Source organism: Capsella rubella, unplaced genomic scaffold (assembly GCF_000375325.1).
Source record: "Capsella rubella cultivar Monte Gargano unplaced genomic scaffold, Caprub1_0 scaffold_4, whole genome shotgun sequence".
Classification (NCBI taxonomy): domain Eukaryota; kingdom Viridiplantae; phylum Streptophyta; class Magnoliopsida; order Brassicales; family Brassicaceae; genus Capsella; species Capsella rubella.
Window position 1 is genome coordinate 13,620,518 of NW_006238920.1, and position 17,347 is coordinate 13,637,864.

A 17,347-nucleotide genomic window follows, 5' to 3' on the forward strand; every position below is an offset into this window, starting at 1 on the left:
TATATGAAAATGATCGGTGTACTTAATATGAAACTAATGTATATTGTATGTTAGATATGTAAACAGAATCACAAATGAACATTGATTAGATTATTATACTAATAATAAGATTATAGATTAATTAAGAAAAGAGACAAAGAGAGGCATATATGAAAGGTATAATAGGGGGATGAATTCCATGCAACAATGATTACACGTTTCAATCAAATCCGTAAGGAAGTTTTCATTTTTCCAAATTTAATGATGGTCAGATTTCTCCAAAGGCATCTCTCTCTCTCTCTCTCTCTCCCTCTTTTCTCTCTTGTAGGTTCCCACTTTGTCTCCCCCTTCCATTCTCTCCTTTCGTTTTCTCTTCTTCTTTTCCTTTTTCTTTTACTTCGTCGAGCTTCTCTGTATATATGTTACCGCTAAGAACTTTTGTATTTTTTATATCTAAACGTTAGTTTAGAAGAAATGTTATCAAACACAAATGGAGTTTAACATTCGTTACTACTTATGGTTTGTTTACGGATTCTGATATCAGTTTTTTGACTTGAGGCCCAATTGTGGATAATTATCCAGCTAAGCTAACAGAGGAAGTCATGAACTTTTGAATATGATGATCCAGTGGGTAATAAACTCTACCTCCATTTTTTACTTCAGGCCCAATTGATCTATCAAGCAACATACCAAGTTAGCTATAGGTCAGAAGAAGTTCGATTAACTTTCTCCGGCTGAACTTTACGCCGCCGGCATAAGTACGGTGGTGACATCATTTAGTTAAAAAGAGACAATTTTATTGCTATAATCAAACGTCGGCTACTGATACTTATATGTACTAACGAGTAAACACTTCAGTCTGAAACAGAGGATTGTTTTTTTACTTGGGCTCTTCTGTCCATCTTCTCTTCATTTCGGATTTGGATCTAACTTCTCTAAGATTCCCATCCAAACCATAATCTCTCTCCATCACTAGATTGATTCCTTCATCTGAATACCATCCAACTCCAACGCACAACACTCCGTCTTTCTTCACATCCACGTACGCAGTCACACCACCTGGGAGCCACATCACCGACACATCTTGCATGTCTATCATCTCTTCCTCTCCAAATGACACAGATGTCTCCGGTAAATTCCTTATCTTCAGGGCTTCTGTGCACAGGTACACAACTGGAGTCCTTTCACCTGGCTGCTCGAATTCTGCTTCTTCTCCATAGATTGGAGTTGCGCTTACTTCAAATACTTTCCATGATCCTGTTAGCTCTGATGGTTGAATACGTTTCCTCTGCGAGAATGGTTTTAACTCCAGTGGTGCGTCGTTGTCACTGAGATATGGACCATTTAGGGTCAGAGACACTGACATACCAGAGAGAATAATATAAATAACAGGTCGTAGTTACCTTTGTTCTTCATAATTTGAAGGACTAACCCACTGTTCCTCATAAACACCAACTCTCATTATCTGTATATCTGCGCCACCATTGGCGAATTCTATTGTGTGGACTACTCTCAGTCTCTTATGGCAACCCTTCACCAAACACTGGACAACAAGAAGGAGCTATGACCCTATTTTCTCTTAAAATGTGGAAAAGGACCGAACTTGAGAAATTTAAATGGCCCAAATAGCCGTGTACCTGTTCGAACTTGAAAGTTGGTGTGAGGTAATAGTCTGATTCACTCGCCTCCCCAACAGGGATTGTAACAGGACCTCTGGAATAAGATCCATCCTGCGTATCAAGCAACTGGAAACATTAAGGAATGAAGCGTAGACAATGCACAAAAACCGATTCTCAGCCCACCACCAGAAAGACAATAGCAATATCCATTATCACAGCCAAAAGGAGAATGGGAGCTAGAATAGTAGCTTCCATGAAAATTATGTAAGAGATGATCAAACAATGGTTCGAAGATTGAGCCATACCTCGAAGTAAACGAGGCCAGGCTGGTCTACCATAGAATCCTCTTCCATGACATCACTTGCTTTCAAGTTAAAAGATTCAAACTTTGGCAAACGGCTATCTACACCAGTTTGATCAACCAATGTCTCCTCTTTACTCTCACCAATCTGGAAAAACTCTCCATGAGGATTCAAAGTAACCCAATTGATCTTCCTCTGAATTTCAGAATCTGCAGTAGCAACTCCAGAATAAGATGGCAATGCTTCAATCTTGGAAAGAGTATAACAATCATAAAGACTCTCGTTCTTCTTCCCAATTTCAATCGGTTCCATCTCTGCAGTAATTGGCGAGAACACAGCTCCTACACCTTTCCAAATCCCACTTACACTACTCGCAAATGTCCTCCAAATTGGCTTAATCACAGGTTCCTAAAACATCAATTCATCAATTTCAGTCACAATATAGCTAATTACGCAGACGGATTTGAGAAACTGAAATCTGAAAATTGAAACCTCGGTTTGAAGAACAGTCTCAGATTCGATCAACATCGTCCCCGAAACCAAAACTCTACCATTTATACCCTTTCTTCCGCCACCACCTAACTTCTTCCCTCTTCTTCTTCCCTTCGGCTTCACCTTACGCTTATCCATCTCCGCCATTTCGTTATCAACGCTCCATATATTCTCTTTCTTACCTTTCAGAGTCAATTTCCCTTTATTTCCCGTCGGGCGGCTATTTCCGTCGTTTGGTCTTGAGCCTTGCGCCACGATTTTTCTCCCGTCGACATTGTTTCGCCGCCGGAAATTGCAGACTGAAGGAACAAGCAGAGCATTTTGAAATCCAAAGCATAGATTGTGGTTGTGACATGCAAGTGGAGAAGAAGACGTGAAGCTTTTGCTGATATGAAGAGATGGCGTTTGCATCGTTCGTTTTCTGGAGAATCATATATCGAAGAAGAAGAAGAAGATGATGATGAGAGAAACAAAATTTACAAATCTTCGATCGCGTTGAAAAGCAAGAGGATAATAATGGGCCGTTATTATAGAATTAGGCCCATAATCTTTAGAAATATATAAACCTATGGAACAGGCGTAGGCCCATAATATTTAACATCGGCTAGAACAATTGTGTAGAGTATATGATCCTAGTTCCTAGATAGAAATATCAATACTTCTATAGCATCTTTCTTTTTTCTTTTGCTTTTTTTTGGTGGGAAAGTAAAATGTGATTGGCTAGGAAGATTACTGGTGATCGACGTTTCCTTTAAGGCCGACAAAGTTAATGGACCACGAGGTGTTTTTTAAAAGTAGTTTTTTTCTTTCTATCTTTTTTTAGCTTAAAAGGTGTTATGATGACTTTTTCAATCTCAATTTTTAAACCAAAGTTTTTTTAATAACTTTATCGTGTACTAAAATAATCAAGAATCAATCTCGATTATTAATAGTACTAATACATGCATACTGGAGAGATCAAGACATTGAAAAACTATAACATTAAGACGAGCTTTTCGGATTGGTGGTTTTCTATTTTCTAATAAGTTTTTGAAACTATAAAATGATGCATTGGCGAATGAAGCATGACCAGAGACAAAGGTCATCGGAAAGTAGGTTTTCTTTCTTTTCTTGGAGTGAAGCTAAAGGAAAGTAATCAATAAAAACACATTTAAAAAAAAAAACACTTATAATTAGTAGAGTAATAAATAATTAGTTGACAAATTTGACAGCGGAAGAAGAAGAAACATTACATGAAGGCCATAAACTAAAAGAGCTTTGACAAAATCTTAAAGTAAATCAGAGTTGAGAATCATTAAGAAGATATCTATTCCAACTGGTGCAAGTGCAACGGTAGTTGTATCCGTTGTGTCGCCATAGTTTCATTACTTTCCTATTTATTTATTATTTCTCTCTAATGAGGATATTTTGATAGTATAATCATAATATAAGAATATCTTATGTTTGCAAATTGGTTATAGTCAGTCGACAACCCAATATTTACAGTTGTTTTCTCCGTCAAAGTATTCTCTCGCGGAAGTTTTTGATTATAAATATTATAATATATATATTTTTTTTGAAAATTAGGTTTTGCTTTTGTAAGTTTCGGTTTAGAATTAGGTTTGACGATTAATAGAGTGACTCACATAAGACATGTATAATTTATTACACTTTTACTAACAAAATGGAACTCATACCCGAGATAGCGCTGGTTGGTTTACCAAGATTAGAAATATTTCTATGAGACAATTCGATTATAAAGTAGTTGACATGATTACTTCAAGTGGTGAGCCATGCTTCGAGACTTTTTCATTGCATGCGACTACCGACTATAGTTATGACTTATGATGATCATAACGGATGTCTTAAATGGCAAACATGATCGGCTCTAGTCTGAGTTTCGGTTATTATGACTTTCTTTATAAAAAAAATATATAATATGTAAGTTCACTAACCAAAAAAAAAAAAACTAAAATGACATGTATGCATGCATGTTATTCTTGTAATATACTTAGCTAGAAAGCTATTACTTTGAGTTCAAGTAAAGGAGTGGCAAAAATCTATGTTATTGCTCCTTTCCTAGCACGAAAGGATGATCGCTTTTTGTAGTAGGTAGGAAAAAACTATTGTATATTCAATCTTTGGGGATATAGGAAAACTAAAGTAAAATTCAAATAAACAAAATTGAGTAGAAAATTTTATTTTAATTGGATAGAGTCACAGAGAGAAGAGGATGTTCTGAAAAGGCATGTGAATGATGTGGTCGCGCGGCCAAAGTATGCATAAGTGTCGAATGCTAGTGACGACCAGTCATGAGTAATGAGTTCCATTCACGCTAAATCACGTGGACTATAATAGATTACACGTACCATAATAAACTCTATTTAAGTAAAATATAGAGTAAAGCGAGTGTTTATGAATATTATTGCTGTAAATGAAGCATTTTCCAAAAAGTCTCATATTAAAGAAAATAATATCTCCTTATAGACATGTCACATGTTCGATGATTGATTTACAAACTCGTGGACCAGAAAAACCAAAAGAGAGTTAAATCATAACGGAGGCCGGCTTTAGTTAAACTTCACACATCAAAACATATAATGTAATGTAGATGGCCCATTCCCATACCTATTGCGCAATACTGTCCCCGACCGGAGCCGTGATGGTATAAAAACTCATAAAAATACATGCTATATAAACGTAATGTAATGCAATTTGACATTTAAATAACATCTATAATTTGTTGCTAATATTAAAGAAATAACCAATTTTTGGAACTAATAAATACGTAAACATCTTTAGTTCTTCTGCTATATTATGACCAAAGAAAAAAAAAAGAAGAGGGATTAAAAAGTCTTTGACGTTTGACTTTTTGGAGGCAGAGCGCCGTGACCTAACCACCAGAGCCAGCCAGTCACTTTTGTTATCCGGTGATGACGACGCCTGATGGCGACTGAAGTACACGCGCGGGGTCCTCCAGCCTAATTTGCCACCTGTACCACCAGCCTTGCCCGTTGTTTACAGTGACGTAACTATCCCATATATATAAATCCCATTTTCCTTTTTTATTTTCTTTCGAAACCCTCCAAAATATAACAATAAAAAGGAAATTACAATTAGAAAGAAACGGCAATAAAATTGTGCCAAAATCTTTTTTTTTTTTTTTTTTCTTATTCTCGCATTCCGCTTGATTTCGCCGTCCGATTATCTCAATCGCCGATAAAATCCAGCGGCGATCAGTAGATCTTGAAACTGTAGTTGTTTTCTTGCTTGTTTTTTTTTTCTCTCTCTCTCTCTCTCTCTCAGAAACTCTTCTTCGTCGTCACGCTCAAGATTCTCTTCTCTGTTTCCTAGTTTCGAGGTTGATCGCTCTTTGATTCGACTGATTTTGGGTTCACGATTCTCGACGGTGATTGAATTCTTCTCTCACTTCTTCTTTATCAATCGTGACGTTTTTTGTGATTCGCATTGCTGTTTTGTATTTTGATCAGGTTCCGATTTGTTACTATTTCAATAGCTTTACAAATTCGATTGCTGATGAAGTTATTTCGTTTTCTGCATTTGATTTGTTCGCAGGATGATGCAAGAGACGGGGAGATTCTGAGGTGAATCGGAGGAACGAATTGAGAGATGGATGATAGAGAAGGCTCGTTCGTAGCCGTCAGGAGGATTTCTCAGGGTCTCGAACGGGGAACCGTTTACAATCCATCATCTGGTAATTTCATCACCAAGTGTTTTTCATAGAGAAACGTTTTCTACATCTCTCAATCTCTTATCTATCTACACTGGCGGTCACATTTTTTATTATTTTTTGTTGGCGTGATGTTTTGATGTTTTGTATTGCTTGGTTTCAGGATACTGTGTTATTTTTAGTGCACTTATTTAGATGCCTTAACTTTCATCTTTAACTAAGATTCCAGTTTGTTGGCAAGGAGCATGTGTGTTAAATCTTAGTATATGTGTGTGGTTTTGTGGAATTCTGATTCTAACGCTTAGAAGGGGTTGTATTGTATAGAATTCTGATACTTACAACAGAGTGCAGACATTCTATCAATTCCTGAAAATCACTGAAGCTCCATTTTGATGCCAGTTTATTTGTTTTGTTTTCTTACAGCTGAGGCCGTGCCTGGATCAGCAGCTTGGTTAGGCAGGGGTCTATCCTGTGTTTGTGCTCAGAGAAGAGATAGTGACGCAAATTCTACATTTGATCTAACACCTGCTCAGGTAACTTTTTTCCACTGTTCGAGTTTGGAGTTTGATTTTTCTTCTTCACTACAAGTTTGTATGTCATTAGCTGGCTACAAGTATACCTAAGTATCTAATAACTTCCACCCTATTGTTGGAACTTGCAGGAGGAATGCTTGCTGAGTTTGCAGAGCCGCATTGATGTAGCCTATGATAGTACTATACCCCGTCATCAGGTACACTTTCCTCCAGGGTTTTAAGCTTTTACAATTTCTCATAATAACAACTGGATGGTAGAATATTGCATCTCTTCATCCCTTGACCTTTTTACTGTAAGCTAGCATCATAGATTCAAATGAATCAACTTTGATCATTACTTTCTTTTGCTTCTTCATACGCTCTTAGGAAGCTCTGAGGGAGCTGTGGAAACTTGCCTTTCCTGAAGAAGAGCTTCATGGATTAATATCTGAGCAGTGGAAAGAGATGGGTTGGCAGGGCAAAGATCCGTCAACAGATTTTAGGTATATTACTGACTTCCCTCGTCATTTATGTTATAGTTAGTTCTTGCAGCTGTCCTCTTTGACTTACAGTGCATCTGGCAGGGGTGGTGGTTTCATATCTCTTGAAAATTTGCTGTACTTCGCTAGAAACTTTCAGGTATACCTATGTACTACTAGATACAAACATCTCAGAAAAAGAATGAGCTAAAGTTCCTTGAAAATTTTCAGTTTTCATGCACCATATATTCTCGATTACACATTGACACTGTTTCACATGCACCATATATGCTGCAGAAATCCTTTCAGGACCTTCTGAGGAAACAGGTTGGGGATCGGTCTGTGTGGGAATACCCCTTTGCTGTTGCTGGTATCAACTTAACATTCATGCTCATACAAATGCTTGACCTTGAAGCAGGTATCAGTCACAGTAATTTGCTTACCGTGATTCATGATTGTGATAGTTTCTATTGACATCTCAAGCCATATGATTGAATAGCCCATAACTATAGATTGGATAGCCCATAACTATAGAATCCTCTTGCATGCATTAGGAAGCAGTCTTAAAATTGCTGATTGCCTGTCATTCTGATAATGAGTAGTGTATTAAGATAATTAAGAGGGCTCGCTAATTATATCCTTATAAACTTTTACAGTGAAGCCACGAACAATTGTGGGGGCAACTTTTCTGAAGTTTCTTTCTGGTAATCTGTCACACAATGCTGTTTTCTGTGTTCATCAAATTAAAACGCCTTTTTGTGCTTTAATTGGATTTTGACACTGATTCAGATAAGTGTGTGGGTTTTGTTTTGGGTGGCAGAGAACGAATATGCCTTTGACCTCCTTTATTGCATTGCATTCAAGCTAATGGATCAGCAATGGCTTTCAATGCGCGCCTCATACATGGAGTTCAATGTAAGTACATGTCTAATCATATTTATATATATTACCATTGCAAAGAGTGAAAACAGAGAAATTGTGTTTGGTCATACTATATGTCTTTGGTTAAGTAAGATGAAAGTTATATGGGTGAAACAGACGGTGATGAAATCTACAAGGAGACAGCTGGAGAGAGAGCTGATGCTGGAGGACGTAATGCATCTTGAGGACTTGCCCTCCTACGCCCTTCTCACTCAATAGCCATTATGATGATAATAAATAGTAAGAAGAAGAGTTTCTAACCACTTTTATAACACAAGGTTGCTCTGTTCAATCTTCACTTTTCATCGTCAATGCTTTTGCTTCTTTGACCTTTTCTTGTGTTTGGTGGTTCTAAGAAACAACTCCCAACACCGAGTAGTTTACTTGTTATATTAAAACAAGAAAGAGAGAGAGAGAGAGTGAGAGAGATAGAGAATGAGAGAGGTTGTGATAAATGTCAATTTGGTTGGGGTGTGTTTGGTTGCAAGGAGTGTGTAGCTAAAATTGGTTTGTTTTCTAACAACTGTTCCAGGTTTCTTAGTGTTGATTGATGTACGTAAGACGATTGGGTTATGGTGTCTGTGTGGGGATCGATAATAAACAGTTGGTTTTTCTCCAAATTCCAAAGCAGTCAATCTTGAAGGACTCTTGCGTGGGTTAAACACTTAAAACTTCATTTGTTCGTGTTTTTAAGAAACTTCATGTTTATAGCTGTGAATATTGTGTGCGGGTAACAGAGAATGGCCTTCACAAGCAGTAGCGATTAATTCACCAACAACACAAGTGTTATTATATCTAAAAGTCTACACTCAACAATAATATATTTTGTGGTTAAGGGATTATATAGAAAAACCTGACTAGCTGTGAGGTTGTGAGTTGTGACGAATCTATTAGATGAGTGCTATGTGATTCCTAAACCTTGCTGACCATAACAACCGTGAAACGGAGAATTTGAAACGCGTAATTAGATATACAAATTATGAGAACATGCATGCAATGCACTTTTAATCAGCCGGCACCACACGGAAGAAAAGGAAAATATTGAAATACTGATGTTATCCAAGGGAACAGATCGTGTTATAATGATGATGGTGATGTCTGATGATAAAGATGATTGGTTTAGGATAAATGCTAAATAAATCATAGGAAGTAGGGATAAAAAAAGAAGAAGAGCTGACGTTACACGAATACAAGATCCTCTTTCAAGCCAAAGCAAAAGCACAACCTCCACGCTGGTTCTAACCCAATATTAATCCATTATCCACACATGACAAGCCAACACCAGCGACATCCCGACCATTACGTAGTTCATTACTCCGCTAGATGCACCACCTGATGGGGGTGGAGGTGAATGCGGTGGGGGCGGCGTGGTTGATCCCGAACCAGCTACGTGTGTTCCATCAGATGGAGGCGTGGTTGACCCCGAACCAGCTACGTGTGCTCCATCAGATGGCGGTGATTCCTCGCCTGTGGTGGGAGGAGGAGCGACAGGGGGTGAAGGCGCCGGCGAGGATGGGGTGGGTGGAGAGGAGACGGCTGCTACGACTGTTACGGCTAGTTTCATGCCACTTACACAGTGACCAGCGGTAGGGCAGATGAAATACTTTGGTCCTACTGTCTCGAGATCGATTTTGGTGTCTCCGTCGGTGTGGGTATCTATCGGTGTGCCTCCACAGCTATCGTAACCGGCTTTGTTCACCTCGTTCACTGAGTGCGAAGGACCATACTTGAACTCTGCGTTTTCCATTGATCATATAGATATATATTAGAACATGAAAAAAGAATAACGGTAACCGAATAATATATATTAACTAACCTAGAACGTCACCAACTCTGAAAGTTTTTCCGGTAACCCAAGCTGTGTAGTCCACACCACTTTCCCATCCATTTGCGTTTCCGACCGTGTGCGTCACAGCGACTGAGGCGGGGACGATGGCCATGACTAGGAGGACACGAATAGCTGCAACGATCTTGCACAAACCATTCGTTGCCATGTTTTGGTTTGAACCTGGAGAGCTGTTAATTAATAAATACATATAAAGAAGTGAACAAGGGAAATGTTGTTGATTTATATAACAAGAGGCGTGAGAAGGACTAGTGAGGAAAATTAAGCTCAAAGGGAATATGTGAAAAAGTCCCCTATTCTTGATTAATTTGTTTGGGTTATATATATACACGATATATCTCTTAAAGACACTTTAATTAGGGTCAAGTTAAATTCCATTGGCCTTGCCTGCTGGTTTGTGTTCTGCACATCTTTTCTCATGTGTTATAAATACTGGACGTATATAGCTTAAATTTTTTATTGACTGAGGACATGAATTTGATCATGCTAGGTTCTAATCATATTTAGTGACATTATTTATGTCTTTTTTGGGGCTTATTTGTCTTTTAAAATATAAATGTCAAGTTTTAACAATGTTTTGTCAAGAAGACGCAACCTAATTTGATCTATACTATACCCTGCATTATATCCAAAAATAGTTCAATTTGCAACCAAAATATCTACGTCTGTATATAAGAATATATATCTAAAGTTTTTTGTGCTGCTAATCTAATACTAATTAACTATACCAAGTTGCATACGTACCTTTATTATATGATCTCTTATACTATACCATTAACAACTGCCATTTGAATAAGCATTGCTAATTTCTCTTAGTTGTTGTTGATTCAGCAATTATGCGAGTCATTATTGACAACAATAATATTATAATGAAATTAATTAATTTACTCAATGCAGTAGTCATATGGAATCCGAGTGGAAGGTTGAGCAGAATATGTGTATAAAAGAAAATGGAAAATAATAATAATTTTATTACAACAAGAGAAGAAGTGAATGTGATGATCATGATAACGATAATCAAAATGCCAAATAATAAAATCCTACGAACAATGAAGAGCTTTCTGACGTGGCACACAAACTCCAAATTCTCTTACAAAGAGTTACAAACCAAAACCAAATAAATAAAAAAGTAAAAAAGCACTGACTCCACCCTGGCTCTCTCTAAACCAATTACATCCACAAACCATAGCCCAAAACCATCGAGACTCCGACCAAAACGTAGCTCATCACTCCCTTAGACGCAGCACTTGGCTTTGGTGGAGGAGGAGAAGTTGACCCTGCTTCAGGTGTGGTGGGTGTTCCGGCAGCCGGTGGTGTGCCCGGTTTGGTAGGGGTTCCTGGAGTCGTAGACGGGGGCGAAGGAGTGGTCGGAGGTCCGGCAGATGCGGCTACGACAGTAACGGCTAGCTTCATGCCACCTAGACAGTGACCAGCGGTAGGGCAGATGAAATACTTTGTTCCTACTGTCTCGAGATCGATTTTGGTGTCTCCGTCGGTGTGAGTATCGATCGGTGTGCCTCCACAGCTATCGTAACCGGCTTTGTTCACCTCGTTCACTGAGTGTGAAGGACCATACTTGAACTCTGCGTTTTCCATTGATCATATAGATATATATATATTAGAACATTAAGAAGAAGAAAAAAAAAAAACTAAGTTGAGAGCTTTTCAATTTGTGCATGATATATATAAATCGACGGTACCGAATAATATGAACTTACCGAGTTTGTCACCAACTCTGAAATTTTTTCCGGTAACCCAAGCTGTGTAGTCCACACCACTTTCCCATCCACTTGCGTCTCCAACCGTGTACGTCACAGCGACTGCGGCTGGGACGACGGCCATGACTAGGAGAAGAGCAATTGCAGCCATCTTGGCTAAACCATTCATTGCCATATTTTGATTAAAAAGATAGATAATTGTTGTAGGGAAATGTAAAGAGATGATAGAGATTATGAAGACAGGTAATGGTTATGGTGTCTTATTATATAACAAAAAGATGCGAGAAGGACTAAGGAAATTAACTAAGGTGGAATGTGTGAAAAAGTCGCCGCCTCGCCAACTCATTCAACAACTTCATCCTCTATTTTTTATATTTTTATTCATATATTTGTTTTCTAATACATTGTCATGATGCGTTCCAACTCTTTGTTCTTGTATATTCAGAGTAAAAGAAATATTAAAGGAATGGATAATTAATCGAACTGTTCATTAATGGTTTTCTTTGGTATAAGTTATAGAAACCCATCATCCTAATGAGTAGCTTCTTCCTGTTTGGTTTATTATGTTTTTCTACCCAAAAGTGTGCTGAGAACATGGCTTTGTTAATTTGGATAAAATATTAATCCAAATAATGTATATCATAACTATGTATTAATTAGCTGACAAAAATATAATATTGTGCCTATTACATAATTAACATGTTATAGAATCCGCAGGTGCCAAGATTCCTTAAAAATGAAGAAAAAGATAAGCTCAAGTGTATTCACTATCTAATAATGCCTTGAGAAGAGAGTTTTTGAAAATGAAAGTTTTAAGCTATGTTTTTCCTTGGAGAATTTCGTATAAAAGCATATTTAGTGTACACGGCTGTATTCCAAGTTCCCAACATTGTTTCATGTATTTCTTACAAATTGTTCTAGAATGGTTGTTTTTATATAGTATTAGTTATTAGTCTTCTTTTTGAAAAAGTAGTATTCTTTAGTTTAAAATTTGATGTCCAATTGGTGTAGCTAGGTTTTAAGATATTTTCTCACTAAATAAAACACTTTTTGTTTCTTCTGTTTTAATTATGTAGTTTTTGTGATATTGACTTTGAGTTTGTACGTTTGAACAAGACTTTATCATTGTTACCCCTTTAAAAATTTATTTGTTCAATGACACAAGGATATGAAAGCTTATTTATGTACTAAATCTCAAGAATTGAATTACTGAAAGTTTGTTTAATGCAATTAGCAAGGTGTTGACCCTTGACTAAGTTCATTATTCAAAAGATTTTCAGTTTGGAAAACACGGCCCAAGCCATCGGGTTAGTAGTAGTTTAAGAAAATAAAAAGATGAACAAATACTTGAAATGACTTGATATTCACACAATATAAATTTATATATATTCGAAATGACATCCTAACTTTTTTCGAAAAAAAAAAAAAAAAATGTAACAAAAATTGGGAATTAGGTAATATCATAGTAGTAGGAAGATGCCTAACACGTTCTAAGGCCATTTTAATTAATATACTTGCCAATGAACAAAGATATAGGTATTATGGTGTTAGGTGAAACCAATCTTTACAATATTCGATTTTTCATCTATTGTTTTTTCCGGAAAGATGAATACATACGAAAACCACCCCAACAAATATGATAGTAACTCATAAAAGCGAAATGGTCAATGACAGAACACAAATCCAATAATATAATCACTATGGTCGATTCTCTGACCTTAATAGATTTAATTTTAAGTAGATCTAAACAAAACTCATAATTTAGGAAGAAGATTCTTCGATCTTACAAACATGGATAGATTTTGGAATTTGGATGGTAGAATATATGTTGAGTTAAAAAAAGGGATTTTTGTTTACTGACATGTTAAAAAAAAAATTTTACACTACAAAACTAATGTCTAAGTAGAAAGGAATGAACAATATTTTTTGAGATATCGAAATACTAAACAAAAACTCTAATGTTTGAATTTATCATTTTGAACAGACATTTCCATGACAGATTCATATTTCATAGTCTATTTGTTAACCTATGCACGTCAATGAATGAGATTAAAAAAGAAGAGGATAGGACTCGAGAAATGACTTTACAAAAAGAAAAAGACATCTAAATTGACCCGGAAACAGTCGTCGCAAATCGAAACTATTTATAGATACATAGATATATTCCAATTTTGATGACTATATGTATACTAAAAAGGCTTTTGCTCATACACGAGACGAAATAAATCAACGATGAAAGCATGTACAGTACAAGAAACTTGCATCAGCTTCTTCACATTATCAAGTTCCAACTTCGAAGCCCATTATCATATATTGTGTGGCCCATTAATGAAAAAACATGGGCTTCGCCAACTGACATAGAAGTCAACTAGTGCTTAATATTTGAGCTTAAAAACAAAAACAAAGCAAAGCATTAGACAGTGCTTCTTAATATTTGAGCTTAAAAACAAAAAACAAAGCACTTATTAATCGAGTTTCTTTTTAAAGTTCTTGATTCAAAATTGGGGACATTAATAAGAAAAAAGGAATTCTCACAATAAGAATGATGTCATTAGTAGTTTATTTATAGAAAAATTCTCTCTCTACTCCAAGTCCAACGGTAGAGGAGGAGGGAAGTCTTTCTCACCTTCGACCAGAGGAAAAAACAACTCATCATTCATAGACATGAGACATGTTCTTGGTACAGATGCATTTTAACATGCGCCTTCTTTTTATTTTATTTTTCCCAATTCTCTAAGCAGCACCACCACCACCCACCCTTAAAAACCGTCTTTATTTGTTTATACTATACTATATACATAACATGTAGTAGTAGTAGTACAAGTATAACACATAAATGTGATAAAACAAGTGACTACAACATATCCTTATTTAGTGCTGGGTCCATGAATCTCGACCGATACTCATCCTCTTTACTTACGTCAACACACTCTCTTTAATAATAATGTTTTTTAAATTTTTTTATTCCTTAAAACTGGAAACCAAAATATCTTTTAAAAAAAAACCCTACATGATGAATAAGGCGGTAAAACTAAAACCAGAGAAGAAGACGACGTTACTGTATTTTTTGATCTGATCCTTAAAATAAATAAATAAAGACGACTTTGCACCCCGGAAAGACCCAATTGCTAAGCCTAGTCACCGGTTTTTATGTCCCAAACAAAACCACCGGTTATATGACATTTTAATATGACCTATATATCATAATTTATAAACCATTTATTCCAAAACTGCAAAAAAAGTATATGCAACTTCTCATGAACGACGTCGACGTACGTGTCAATAATACACGCTTTATATAACTTACATCCCACAATTTTGATCTGTCACACTTCATTTAATGTATCCCAAAGCTACAGGTTGTTTCCAAAACCGTAAGCGAACGAGAAGAGAAGAAGATTAAAAAACAAACAAATAAAAAGAAAATGTCGACTTGGATATTATAAACAAAAAATTATCTTCTAGAAGCATTTAAACCGTATACATTACATGTATAAATACATACATGTTGCATACTCTTATACTAGTAGCAGTCATAATAAAACGGAGCTGAGATTACCTAACCAAAAGAATCATTCTTAAAAAGCAACCACAAATGGAGGAAACAAAAAAGAGTTTGCTTGATGATTCTTTTACTAGTGCAATGACACTTACCAATTCAGGTGTTCCTCAAGTCCCTGATCGTTACGTTCTTCCCCCATCCCAAAGGCCAGCTCTTGGTTCAACAAGCTTAGGCACTACTACTACTGAGACGACAACACTCCCTGTCATTGATCTCTCTCTTTTACACCAACCTTCCCTTAGATCCCGAGTAATCCATGAGATCAACATGGCCTGCAAGGAGTTTGGTTTCTTTCAGGTAACACAACAAGTTTTAACGTTTCTGCATATGCTATATATTTCATCAAATTGTCAGTCTAAATATGTTCCCATGCTTCGTCACTAGCCCTAGAGTGAACTTTTCGCAGCTAACCAATCACACTTACGATATGACTTAGAAAGACGGCTATTGTCTTCTTGCATTTATGTCATGTGGAACAAACTCCTTGATCAGGGAAAAGGAGAATAGAAAAGACAAAATCCTCAATCTCAGACTTAAATGACAACACATATATAGTGCATGCATGCATGTTTTCTCTACTTAAAAGCCATCTTATTCTTTACAGAACTAAGAGATAAAGCCCTAGCTTTTACTTCCCTACAGGTTATAAACCATGGAATACCATCATCAGTGGTTAAAGATGCCCTAGACGCAGCAACATTGTTCTTTGACTTACCTGTTGAGGAGAAGATGCGTCTTGTGTCTGCAAATGTTCATGAGCCAGTAAGGTATGGCACAAGCCTTAACCATTCAACAGACAGAGTTCACTACTGGAGAGATTTCATCAAGCATTACTCTCATCCCCTCCCAAAGTGGATCGATATGTGGCCATCAAATCCTCCATGCTACAAGTAAGTTAAACATAATAAGCCTAGCTTCACTATCTCAATATATACGAAACCTAGCTCTCTCGCTCTCTCTCTCTCCAAAGACTTGTAAGAATCTTTGAGTTAAAAACTGATAATATATTTCAGGGAAAAAGTGGGCAAGTATGCAGAGGCAACACATGTACTACATAAGCAATTGATAGAAGCTATCGCAGAAAGCCTTGGACTGGAGAAAAATTACTTACAAGAAGAGATTGAAGAAGGGTCACAAGTCATGGCAGTGAACTGCTATCCAGCGTGTCCAGAACCTGCAATTGCCTTGGGAATGCCACCACACTCAGACTTCAGCTCACTGACCATCTTGCTCCAAAGTAGCCAGGGACTCCAGATAATGGATCACAACAAAAACTGGGTCAGGGTACCGTACATAGAAGGAGCTTTGATAGTTCAGCTGGGAGATCAGATGGAAGTGATGAGCAACGGGATATACAAGAGCGTGATACATCGTGTAACAGTGAACAAAGATGTCAGAAGGCTATCTTTTGCAAGTCTTCACAGTCTACCCCTGCACAAGAAGATAAGTCCAGCAGCTAAGCTCGTCAACGGAAACAATGACAATGCAGAACCTGCCTACGGAGAGTTCAGTTTCAACGATTTTCTTGAATATATCTCAAGCAACGATTTTATACAGCAAAGATTCATTGATACAATAAAGAAGAGCAGCCCCTGAAGAAGACCACCCAAACCACAGAATTCAACAAGGCAATTTTCATGGTTCGTCTTTTGGATAATTAAGGTTACGTTCCTGATGCATCATCATCTAGTATCTACATCTACTCTATGCAATCCAACATCACCAAATTATCACAAAGCAGCAACCAAGTAAAATTATCCTGCATGTAAACAGATATAACCCACTGTTTATATCACATAAAAAGCTTAATGAAATGTTGTTTTTTTTTATCCCTATAATGCCTTAATATCTGTAATTTTCTCATGCGGTGATTGTAAAAACATCTTATATGTAGTAGTATCTCTGTTTCTTGCATATTGTAAATCAATCAATCAATTTTTGTTGAATCAGTTAAAAAAGGTGAGATTTTTCGATTCATATAAGATCAGAAGCACTACAGTTCATAATTTGAGACAACTAGTTCATAACTTGAGACATAACTCTGTGTTCTGGTTCATGTAAGCGAAGTGCATATAAAAAAACTCATTTATATATAAAAAAATTAAGACAAAAAATCACTAGAGTTGTATCCGTACAACGCATACGAGTGCTAGAGGAGTCCATTACAAACAGTGATTTTGTCGATCAAACCGTGATCCAAAGACGATATCGAATTGAATCAGAGCATGAGATCGATTACTTACAAGA

At 36.7% G+C, this 17,347-nt stretch overlaps 5 protein-coding genes across 6 annotated transcripts; 2 read left to right on the plus strand and 3 right to left on the minus strand.

The window, feature by feature from the left end:
• Positions 1-754: 754 nt before the first annotated feature.
• On the minus strand, positions 755-2,827 carry LOC17888206. The gene is made up of 5 exons (XM_006295617.2): positions 2,393-2,827; positions 1,904-2,308; positions 1,617-1,709; positions 1,383-1,522; positions 755-1,307 (listed from the first exon to the last, which is right to left on the minus strand). Exons 1-5 carry the CDS (start codon positions 2,801-2,803, stop codon positions 860-862), a joined length of 1,497 nt encoding a protein of 498 aa, XP_006295679.1. The 5' UTR covers positions 2,804-2,827; the 3' UTR covers positions 755-859.
• Positions 2,828-5,498: 2,671 nt separating this feature from the next.
• LOC17888451 (ELMO domain-containing protein A) lies at positions 5,499-8,645 on the plus strand. Of its 2 annotated transcripts, XM_023784942.1 has the most exons (11): positions 5,499-5,780; positions 5,948-6,086; positions 6,486-6,595; positions 6,724-6,792; positions 6,962-7,077; positions 7,159-7,213; positions 7,351-7,471; positions 7,710-7,757; positions 7,874-7,968; positions 8,092-8,214; positions 8,507-8,645. In XM_023784942.1, exons 2-10 carry the CDS (start codon positions 6,002-6,004, stop codon positions 8,191-8,193), a joined length of 801 nt encoding a protein of 266 aa, XP_023640710.1. In that variant the 5' UTR covers positions 5,499-5,780; positions 5,948-6,001; the 3' UTR covers positions 8,194-8,214; positions 8,507-8,645. The 2 variants fall into 2 exon arrangements, with proteins under 2 accessions (XP_023640710.1, XP_006294803.1); XM_006294741.2 differs by having other exon boundaries at positions 8,092-8,636.
• Positions 8,646-9,114: 469 nt separating this feature from the next.
• Positions 9,115-9,980, minus strand: LOC17889531 (uclacyanin-2). The gene is made up of 2 exons (XM_006295840.2): positions 9,791-9,980; positions 9,115-9,708 (listed from the first exon to the last, which is right to left on the minus strand). The coding sequence occupies exons 1-2, from the start codon at positions 9,966-9,968 to the stop codon at positions 9,224-9,226; spliced, it is 663 nt and encodes a 220-aa protein (XP_006295902.1). The 5' UTR covers positions 9,969-9,980; the 3' UTR covers positions 9,115-9,223.
• A 777-nt stretch (positions 9,981-10,757) lies between these two features.
• LOC17890262 (uclacyanin-2) lies at positions 10,758-11,786 on the minus strand. The gene is made up of 2 exons (XM_006294978.2): positions 11,539-11,786; positions 10,758-11,403 (listed from the first exon to the last, which is right to left on the minus strand). The coding sequence occupies exons 1-2, from the start codon at positions 11,711-11,713 to the stop codon at positions 10,991-10,993; spliced, it is 588 nt and encodes a 195-aa protein (XP_006295040.1). The 5' UTR covers positions 11,714-11,786; the 3' UTR covers positions 10,758-10,990.
• Positions 11,787-14,925: 3,139 nt separating this feature from the next.
• On the plus strand, positions 14,926-16,907 carry LOC17888938 (flavanone 3-dioxygenase 3). The gene is made up of 3 exons (XM_006295569.2): positions 14,926-15,397; positions 15,743-15,990; positions 16,114-16,907. Exons 1-3 carry the CDS (start codon positions 15,134-15,136, stop codon positions 16,694-16,696), a joined length of 1,095 nt encoding a protein of 364 aa, XP_006295631.1. The 5' UTR covers positions 14,926-15,133; the 3' UTR covers positions 16,697-16,907.
• The last annotated feature ends 440 nt before the right edge of the window (positions 16,908-17,347 follow it).